Source organism: Carlito syrichta, unplaced genomic scaffold (assembly GCF_000164805.1).
Source record: "Carlito syrichta isolate Samal-C Ts95f unplaced genomic scaffold, Tarsius_syrichta-2.0.1 Scaffold304408, whole genome shotgun sequence".
In the NCBI taxonomy this organism is placed as follows: Eukaryota; Metazoa; Chordata; class Mammalia; order Primates; family Tarsiidae; genus Carlito; species Carlito syrichta.
In genome coordinates, this window is record NW_007248504.1 from 382290 (window position 1) to 393395 (window position 11106).

Sequence of the window (11106 nt, forward strand, 5' to 3'; positions counted from 1 at the left end):
CCTCCCAAAGGCTTGGGATTACAGGCTGAGCCACCGAGCCCGGCTCAGATAAAACGTTTTGAAAAAAATGCAATGTGAGAACAGTTTCAGATAAGAATATGTATAGGCCGAGCTCCATGGCTCAGCCTGTAATCCCAGTACTTTGGGAGGCCGAGGTGAGTGGACTGCCTGAGCCTGTGGGTTTGAAACCAGCCAGGGCAACATGGCAAGATCTCATCTCTACAATAAACAAAAAAAATTAGCTGGGCGTGGTAGCGCGTGCCTGTAGTTCCAGCTACTTGGAAGGCTGAGTTGGAAGGATCGCTGGAGTCCAGCAGGGGTGGCCATGAGCGTGCCACTGCACTCCAGCCTGGGTGACGGAGTGAGACTCGAACTCAAAAAAAAAGAGTATGTGTAAACACATGTGCAAGGTAATATGCAAAAATGAAAACATAGTTACATTAAGCTGGCAGAATATAGGTAAATTTTAATTGAATGATTATTAAATATGTCTTTAAATTATTGCAATATATTTTAATTTTTAAAATGTAGCTTATTAAAAGAAAAAGTTCTCTAATTTTTTTTCTTACATACTTTTGTAGAGTAATTTTTTTCTGATTTTTCCTGTTAACGTTTAGAGGTTAGATGGTTATTAGAAAGGAGCTCTATGCTAATAACTACCAAATTTGTCTCTCCCTGCCCTCTTCACGTGAGTTCTAAGTGTGAAGCTTTAATTACCTGTATGTCATGACAACTATTCTTCTTTGCATCCAAGGCACTCAATAATTTGGCACCAATTTACCTACACATGTTTAATCATCCACTCAAGTCAATTTCCACATCTATCCCTTAATTATGCTACATTGGAGAAGATTTTTCCTATTTTCTTCATCTGTCTAGATCCTATTATTCTCCAAGGCTGGTCCAAATCTGAGCTCTGCCACTTAAAGCCTTCTCTGATCATTCCTATTTTTCAGAATTCTGCAAAATAGAATCACTTATTTCTAAAAACCAAATGCTTTGGTATTTAGCCATATTTTATTCTGAATTACTATTTAAGTGTTAAATAGAGTGTGATATTGGAGGAAGTTCATATTTTAGCCTTATAAAAAGAAATTCCTCATTAAAGTATAATTCCACAGAGTATACATTAATCATAAAGAGAAAAAGATGCCTTAACAATGAAAAAATTGGACAGACACAATCTTAACTTAGCAATCAAACTTAATGTCAACAATATGGAATAAATTAACAATATGTATTATGTGTCTTCTGATGGGAACTAACATCTTCTATGCAGTATTCCTACCAAAATGTGTTTACTATGAGGAAACAATCAGGCAAATCCAAACTGAGGAAAGTCCTGCAAAGTTGGCCTGGACTTTTCAAAAATTTCAGTGTCACAAAATATTGAAAAAGACTAGGGAATCGATATAGATTAAAGCAATGTAACAACTAAATGCAGTGTACAATCATTTATTGCATTCTGGATTTTTTTTAAAAAGTCAATTCTTAAAAAGCTGTGAGAGGGAATATTAGGATAACTGGAGAAATTTGAATAGAGACTGTATATTAGATAATAATATTATATCAATGTTAAATTTCCTGAATGTGATATCTAGATTGTGATTATGTAGGAGAATGTCCTTGTACACCTAAACATTTAGGGAGGGATACATTTTCACAAATATCTGCAACTTCTGCAACAAAATGTTAATTAGTAAATTTAGGTGAAGGATACTCAATGAACTATTCTGCAACTTTTCTACAGTTTTGAAATATTTAACAAAGAGAGCGTGTGTGTGTGTGTGTGTGTGTGTGTGTGTGTGTGTGTGTGTGTGTGTGTATGTGTGTGTGTGGGGGGCATAAAAAGTATCTGGCAAGATGATTTCTGCCCCGTAGGTGTTCAATAAATAGCTGAAAGAATAACACTGCTAGTTCCTAACTACATAACTACACCGCTAGTTGCTTTTGAGGGCTTGATGCCACACATTCCTATCTACATTTGTTTCCTAAAAACCAAAGGCACTTCTTTTTTCAGAGTATTTGTATGTACTAGTTAGTGTTTATTCTGCTTGTTGAATTAGATGATCTGTATAAGAAATTTTGAAAAATAACCTCACGGTAATTTTTCAGAACAAACTTGCTATTTGTAGTAAAATACAAAATGTATAACGTAAGAATTTTAAAAGCATTGTGCCTGCTTGAAAAGTAGAATGGGAAAATGCTTGGCAGAGTGATTTCTAGTAACTTCTCTTTAGGAGGAAGAGAATTCCTAAACTCTTCACTATATTACATACTTGTTCCTCCTCCAGGACTGGTGAGCACCAGAGAAGGATGTGGGGCTTCCATGCTTTTATGAAGTGTGGCCACTGCAATTATTTTTCTTTTATGTATGCATAGCTTTGTGACATCTTCATCTGCCTTAACGTCTTCTGCAGTTCTCTGTTTCACAGCAGCTCCAGGATCAAAATTAAACACCTGGAAAAAGCATAGCCTTTGTTTAGAATATGTCTGTGAAAACATTTAATAAAAGAGTCCTTTGTTTTAAAAAAATGTTGTACATAGATTAAGCCATAAATCTGAATAAAACTTTCTCACAAGTTTTTAAATGTAAGAAAAGCAACTTTATATAACTTAATAAATGCTTCTGCTGAACTCTTGATTTCTAGTGGCAAAGTAAAAAAAGAATATTATCCTAATTCTAAGATAGCCAAGATAAATATATGAAGAGGTATAATATCTGATAATGTTTTCAATTTTAGACACTTCCTCATGTTATAACAGTACGAAAACAGATGAAGTACAGTTAAAAACAAAATCAAAAAGCTATGACATTTCTACATGCTAACTTTTTCATTGGCTTTATTTTATTACTGTATTAATATTACCTTTTCACTGGTTTTAAAAATCTGTTACTTCATTGAAAAAAAATCTTATTATGCAAATCCTTTTTTTTGGAATGTGGTGACATACAAACAAAAAGGAAAAAGTTGTCTATTAATCTTTAGTTTTAAAATTAGCATAACAGACATCCACAAAATAATGACCTATTTCTATAGCAAATAATATTTTACCATTTTAAATGATTTTACTTTTTACCTTGTAAAGGAATAAAACAATCTCATATTTTGGCTATGAGAGTTCAGCTTTATGATTTTAGAAATATTTGTGGCAGATTTATCAACACCAGTGCTAAAAATAACACTGCAGCTTTGAGCTGTTACAGTAGTGAAAGAAAATATTGCACTATTAAATGCTGAGCATAGGTTAGCTCTAATAAAAAAGGTACAAAGGTAGTTTTAGTAAAATATTTAATATGAATATAGGTTTCACATCTTTGAAAATGACTCTTGGATATGAACTATTTTCCACAATCTTTAAGCATTCCAAAATGCATGCAAAAGATGTCTAATTAAAATGTATGACTGGAGACGTAATAAAAAAATGAAATGCCATATGAGAAAAGCAAATATATAAAATACGTAAAAAATGAAAAATGCTGTAGATCTATTGTGAAATGGTTACCTTGGGAAGAATAAGAGGACATTCCAAGCCACACTTGCATGTTCCATCAGTAAGCAGGTATGTTTTAACCTGCTCCAAGCAAGATAACAAAGACCCACTGGGACTGTAAAAATAGTTTAAAAAAACATCAGGAAATAATTTTGACTGTACATATTATATGAAAAAAGCCATAATTTATAGTCTTACTGTCCTTCACAGGATAATATTCGCCCACTAGGGAAAAGCATTTTCTTTGTCAATATTATGTTAGCTACTAAATTATAGCCTTTAATACTATCGTTCTTTATTTTCAACCATAATATTTCTCAGAAAAATACAGATATTCATAGAAAATTAAATAAAACTATTTTGAAACCCAAGAGTGAACTAAAGATGGTAAAAATGCCATTCTTAAAAAAATAATGGAAGCGAGCAAGAAATGAACAAGAAGACTACATAAAAGTAATCACTATCATTTTAAACTAGAATATCTACTTTTAAAGTTCTCTGAGGAAAAACAAATTTAGGAACATATTGGGGTTCAAACCAGAAAGCTGGCAAGTCTACAAAAGTTGGAGCTAACAAGTTCTTCCCTGATTATCTTGGCGTCTAGTACTAAGTTGTCCCTATATAAAAAAGGTTTCTCTTTTTTCCTCCTTACCCATGTGTCTTTGAAGATAGTTTCAGTGCGGCCCAACTCAAATTACACTGAAGAGCCAAACCATACAGAGAAAGAGAGAGGAATTAAGCAGAGCTGATATAAGTTGGGAAACTTTTGAGGAAATAGGGTTTTTAGGCAACAGAAAACTGCCCCTGCAGGTCTTTGGGCTGTTAATTGGGTAGGCACTTCACTATTTCTACTCTTTGGGTCACAAAAGTCAGGAAGATATATGAATACTGATGAAGTTAAAATCTACAGATTAAGTACCAATTCAGATGATAGGATAAGTCTTTGATTTTTATTTACAATGGTGGTTAGTTTTAAATTGGCAATTGTTTTTTAGGACTTTTATTATTATTATTATTTTAAAAAATATTTTTATTATGGTTTTGTGGGGTACAGTTAAGGGTTAAGTATACAATTATGTTTTATTCAGGCACCCTGTAGATAAGAAGTGTTTCCCCGTCCCCAGACAGATATTTGCTACTGTTAATCCCATCAACATGTCTATTTTATAACTTGAATGGATATTATGTTTTGAACTTGAGAATATATTTTATTTATTACCATTTACTAAAACCTTCACTTAAGCCCTATGAGCAAATTGATCCAGAAGTAATACTCTTCATTTCATATATGAAGCATTATATTACTAGACAGAGACTATTCTGTCTCTATAATTCATATTTTGTTTATGGGATAATCATATAATACATGCAGAAAATCTAAATGAAAATCCTAGCTTTGTCAAAATACTCAGTTAGGCTATTTTTTTTTTAAGATCATATGCAAAGAATAAAAATTCCATATTACAGACCAAAGTTCAACCACAGCAAGAAGGGGCAACAGGATGTTTTTGGAGGGCTGATAATTTTAAGAAACCAAAATCATCAAATAAGTATCTTACTGATTTTTCATGAGAAGAACTCATGACTTTGATGAACATGTTAACATTAAAGAAAGTATACTGACTGAATCTTAGAGGAATTCAATTATAAAATCAAACCTGAAGACAAAAATTCCTGAATTCTATTAGAGAACGCCAGACACTTTAAAAATACTTCCTTTCAGTCAGTTGGGTTCTTTCTTCAGTTGTAGCTCTTTAATTAAGTTTTCAGAGTAATAATTAATGCAAAAATAGTTACAAGTTTAATGGCATAGATGAAACTTAGAAGATTGGAATTAGGTAGAAAATGTAATGTGTAGCCTCAATGCCTCTGAGGCAGGAGCAGCTGGAGACTAACCTAAAAATTACCAGCAAACTGCAGATTGAGAAGGGAGTCAAAGAAGGAGCACCAGCTCCCTATATGTGCTCAAGTAGTAGTTTAACCAGTTCTATACAGAAAAATCAAACTCATGCTAGTTTAATTTAATTTGAAAGTATTTTACCTAATCTGAAAAGTCAGTTTCCAAAATAATTTTCAGAGTACATATTTGTATTTGGAGAATTCATACTAACGGGGTTATCAGATAATAAAGTCTAGTCAGACTTGGAAAACCATGAACAAGATAATTGCCAGATTCTCAGACATTAACTTGGCTGTAGATTCCCATACTTAATTTGGTTTTTGCTCTCAGAAATCTGAAAAACTGATTTATTTTTCATAGAAATGAAAATGTTAAAAAAAATCCAGATTTTAGAGTCATTTGCACTACACTGAATATACATTTGCATTTTGCAAACTAGAACAACTATAAATATAAACATATAACACTGATAACTTGCTATATTTATAACAAAGTATTTTTGGCAGTTTGTTAACAGCACTAGCAATAGGAATACTTTGAAAAAATTGTTCCACGTGCCCTTGTCCATATTATTCACCACAGAATGAGCTTCATATGCCCTGCTTTCTTATCCCTTCACCTCAATTAATAGAGATTACATCTTTATGTTACAAAAACAAAATTTATGTGGTAAAAGAATTTTGATTGGTAATTAGAGCTGCCTCAAGAAACACTTTACATAAAACAAACAAACCCAGGACAGAATCTAAACTGAGTTTCTGAGTTGTTAATGGTATAAAATCGTTTGTGCTTATATAACTGAAAATACCTCATTCCTATAAATACATCTTTGCCAGAACTGGAGAATTCTGTTAAAGCTGGGATACAAATACCACATTGAAAGTAATAGCATCAGTTTAATCATATAATGTATTATTATCTTTTTAAAAGTTTTAGGTCTATTTCTAACAGCTTTTTAATACCTCACAAAAAAAGATTTATGGTATCCTAACCTTTCATATACTTACTAAAAATCTATAAAGTAAGGAAATTAGATGCCATTATTTAATAAAGAAGACTAAAACCTCTTAACAGTTGAGTTATTCCTTCAACTTGTTCTACAAGAGATAGATATCATCAACATTTATAAGAAACTGGACTCAGTGGCTCAGCCTGTAATCCTGCGCTTTGGGAGGTCGAGGTGAGTGAATTGCTCGAGCCCGCGGGTTTGAGACCCGCTTGGGCAACTTGGCGAGACCTCATCTCTACAATAAATCAAAAAAATTAGCTGGGCGTGGTAGCGCGTGCCTGTAGTTCCAGCTACTTGGAAGGCTGAGGTGGGAGGATTGCCGGAGCCCAGCAGGTCGAGGCTGCGGTGTCTGGGAGCGGCCACTGCACTCCAATCTGGGCAACGGAGTGAGATTCCAACCCCTCCCCCAAAAAAACAAAACATTTTAAGAGTAGGTATTTTCCATCTTTTGGTATGTTCTCACTCATAAGTGGAGCTTGAACAATTATAATACTATAAGAAAGCGATTGGCAGTAGTGGGAAACTGTCAAGGTGGGGTGGGATTGGCAGTTGAGGGAAACTGCTAGGGGAGGGAGGGGCATACCTCATCAACAAGTGTACCTGCATAATCAATGTTTGTATATCTAACACTGAATTGTACCCCACATTTTTATAACAAAAAGAGTAGGCATTTTATTTGTATAATTTTATCATGTAAGATGAAGAGTCATTTACATGATGACTTTTTTTGTTATTACTACTACATTCAGGAAAATAGATTAAAAACTGTACAGAAAAAATAGGAAACTTATTTTTGTTAATATCAGGTATTACAAAGGCTAGTGATTCAAACTATTTACAGATAAAAACACTCAACCTTATTACCAAAAAAGCCAGTCGAAGCACTTTGAAAAACAAACTAATATTGTCAAGTGATATCAGATCTCTTTCCAGTATTTTACATTCTCCTGTGAATGTAGTAATGATGTTTATATGTTTCTTTTAGAAATCTTCCTATTTTTTTATCCTTGCTATAGAGATAAGCAGAATGACATCTTAGGTAAATACAAGTAATGCATAAAATTTCTCGCTGGTATTCTATGGCAATAAAAACACTTGTATATTTCTAGTACATAGGTCATTTATTCAAATTTATTTGAGGTGCTGTCAGTCATAATGTTTTGTTCACTCAAAGAAGAACAGACTCTATCTCCTTAATCTTATGACTGCAACCTTGGAAGGAACACAGGTAATAATAAGAGCTCACCTGACATAAAGCACTCCATTTTGATCCACACGACGCTGCCAACCCACAGGAACTTGTATAGCTGGAAGACCTCCTTCCTTGTCCCCTCCGTCACATTCCTTGCCTCCATTCATTTTCTGTGTCTGCTTGGGACTTTCCAAAGATATCAGCAATAAGATGATATCCTTATATTACAGAGCATGATGGCCTTCAAAAATGGGCCAGTGCAGCACAGTTTTTCCCAGACTGTACAAAAGCATTGGGAAGCTTCAGCTCAGTTTGGAACCAAGTCCTTGAAATCTGCCATTGTGAAAAAATCAGTTTCCCATTATAATCTACATTAAACCAGTATTTAATTTCTAAGGATGGTCTATATGGGTAAAAATGAGTACTTCCGACTAAGGAAAATCATAATTCACCAAGGCTGGTACCTGTCTGATTTTGGAGGGTGTAAAGTTTTTAGTTCAACATTTTGTCTTGAACCTTGATGTTGGACTAAGACAACCTCTATTGTTTAGAAACCGGTCTCATTTTTTATAATGTGAGTCAGTTAATATTTCCAGGTACTACCCGCCTTTATAGGCCACATTCTTTAAAATTTCTTTTTATCTTCCACTCTGAATCCAAGGTGTTGCAGGTTGGTTCATCTGATGTTTTCATGACTTCAAAATTCCAACAATGTAGCCTGAAACATATGTAAATATGTAAACTGTATATTTAACATAGAAAAACTGAGAAGCTGCACAATTTTAAAATAAAATAACCTATTAAGTGTACTCAACCACTCTGATGTCCTCTGCCATCAAAATCATGCATCAAATTCAACTTGTTTTCTCTTCCAGCTTAATCCACTTACTCCAGTTAAACCAATTTATTTGCTCTTCACCACATGCAACTTTCTAATTACTAAAGATAGACCCATAATTATGGCATTACACACACACAAACACATAAACTCACACACAACCTCCTTCTAACCTGAAATAAAATATATCCATCACCTCTTATGACCTGTAAACTAGAAAGCTGTGTTCTCCAATTGCAATTTGATAATTCCTTAATATTATATAACACTTTGATTCAATTTTCTAATTTTATACAGTATTAGTCTAAAGAAGAAAAGTTTTCTCTTCGTTAAAACAAAAAATTAATAAGAAAATAAACTTGTACATTTCCAAATATAAGAGATTTCCCCCCCCGAATATTACCGAATGTAAGAGCGGAAGTTGCTTTATACTCAACATTTTACAAAATCCCTTGTATTATGATGTGTTGTTTTAATTCCCTTACTTAGTCACGAGGTGTTGTTTGGGGAAGACATACTAGCTTGAAACAGCAGTAATCAATGATAGTGTGTAATTCTCATAGAGGTTATTGTGATGGAGTTGTTAAATAAAAAAAGGCAAGCAAACTTGTGAAGAATATGATATCACATTTGCTAGCATTATTTGTTGTAAAGGAGCCTTCTTATGTTCAATTTAATATCTAGTGTGGGACTCATGAAACTACACTAAAAGATAAAAAAAAATTAACCTAGTGTTAAACGAGTAGAACTTGTGGTTTGTGATAAATATTGCCAGTGATGGTATTGCCCACAGACTAAAAAAATACTGTATCTCAAACAACTTAAACAGAAGTGAAAATGAAATGCTCTGGAAAATGTGTTAAATGACAAGATTCATACGGAAGTATTAAATTAAAATGCTTTTTATAAAACTAAAGTGAAAAAATTAATGTATTATTTTAGACTATGTGCTTTAAATATGTATGTATAATTTAATCAATTAACAAATTAAACAATGTAAACAGAATATAATGACTCAATCTACATTCCTAAAAGCATACATATTTAAGCTGACCCAAACCCTTTTTTGAGATATCCTAATTAGGAAAGCAGGAGATTGCCTAACAGGAAAGCCCATCATGCCTCATTTGCAGCCTTGTCTCTGAAATTGAAGTATATACTCATGTAAATGAAAACTAGGAACTGTGGTATAGGTGTGGCAAACACTGGCAGACAATGAGAAAAATAGCAAAAATGTATTGGGAAAAATACATTTTTGGGGTATAAAGAAAAGTACCAAATTGTTAACAGTCCCAATGGGGTCTCAAGCTGGCAATTTGTATCACTGGGCCCAATCCACTGTGCTATATTTCCCACGAAGAAGACCCATAATAATTTCTGTCTTCCACATACTGTATTTTTGACCATGACTCTTGCTGTTCATGTATATGTTTATTCACATTTCATTCAACAGTTTGTGAGGAGCTAATATGTGCTCTTATATACTATGCTAGATTCTGGGAGAACAAAAAGGGTTAAGTACTATAGTCTGTATGTTTGTGTCTCCCAAAATTATTAGGTCAAAATCCTAACCCCCAAGGTGAGGTATTAGGCGATGGAGTATTTGGGAGGTTAAGTCATGGGAGTGGATCCTTCATGAATGAGAGATACCTTGTCCAACATGTGAGTTATAGTAAAAAGACTATCTTTGGACCACAAAGTGGGCCCTCACCAGACACTGGATCTGCTAATTCCTTGATCTTGGACTTCTCAGATTCCAGAAATGTAAGAAATAAATATCTGTTGTTTTTAAGCCAATCAGTATGATATTTTGTTACAGCTTGAACTAAGATAATAAGGTACCACTTTATCTTATGCCCAGTGTAAAGTATGGCATTAATGAGCTGCTCGATGTAGAAGAACAGAAAGAAGAAAGAAGGGAGGAAGAAGCTAGGAAGGGTCAGCTCTATTCTCAAAGAGTTCTTGGTTTAGTGGAATTCCCAGAACTTGTGAAAGAGGTATAAATTTTGTGCCATCCTGTACTCCAAAGTTTTGTCAAGTAGCAGCAAACCCTGATGACTAAATCTGGTTTTGTACATTCCCTTTCCACACCTGTTTTATTACCTTTCTTTTCCAAACAAATCTCTGATTATTAGACTGCACTCACTCTCATTTTCCTATTCTTATTTGACCATTTGATATCTTTTGTTTTGCTTTACTTTTGGCCAGCCTGCCTGCTCTTGCATATGGTTCCAACTACCCTGAGACTCACTGACTAACTCCATTAAGTAATTTGTGGATCTGTCAGATAATAACATTGGAGTGAGTCCTGCTATATGTCTCCCTCACATTTCAGTCAGCAAAAATACCTATATCTGATGACTGGGTTTTGGTTAAACCAGTTCTCTAACATGGGCCTGGAACAAACATAAGTGTAACACCTGGGAACTTGTCAGAAATGCAAATTCACAACCTAACCCCAGACTTACTGAATCAGAAATGCCAGGGATGATCTATTTTTTAAATAAGCTCTCTAGGTGATTCTGATACCTGTTCAAGTTTGATGCCTGTACAAGTCTGACACCCCAATGCTCCTGCCTCCTTTCCCAGGACAAGGCTGGTTTTATATCTCTACAGCTTGCAAGCAGCCAGTCCTCTAGTTCCTTTTGTCTGCGGTGTGGGGATGGGGGGTG

General features: G+C 34.1%; 1 protein-coding gene and 1 pseudogene across 2 annotated transcripts in view; one reads left to right on the forward strand and one right to left on the reverse strand.

The window, feature by feature from the left end:
• MBD5 (methyl-CpG binding domain protein 5) overlaps positions 1–11106 on the reverse strand; it is a 422713-nt gene that overhangs the window by 50382 nt on the left and 361225 nt on the right. For both annotated transcript variants that reach the window (XM_008059870.2, XM_008059871.2), the window contains 3 exons: positions 7651–8314; positions 3508–3610; positions 2280–2460 (listed from right to left, as the gene is read on the reverse strand). In XM_008059870.2, the coding sequence (XP_008058061.1) occupies positions 2280–2460; positions 3508–3610; positions 7651–7763 (397 nt within the window). In that variant the 5' untranslated portion in view covers positions 7764–8314. The remainder of the gene's footprint in view (positions 1–2279; positions 2461–3507; positions 3611–7650; positions 8315–11106) is intronic.
• The window catches only part of LOC103262248, a 104873-nt pseudogene continuing 104054 nt past the window's right edge, over positions 10288–11106 (forward strand).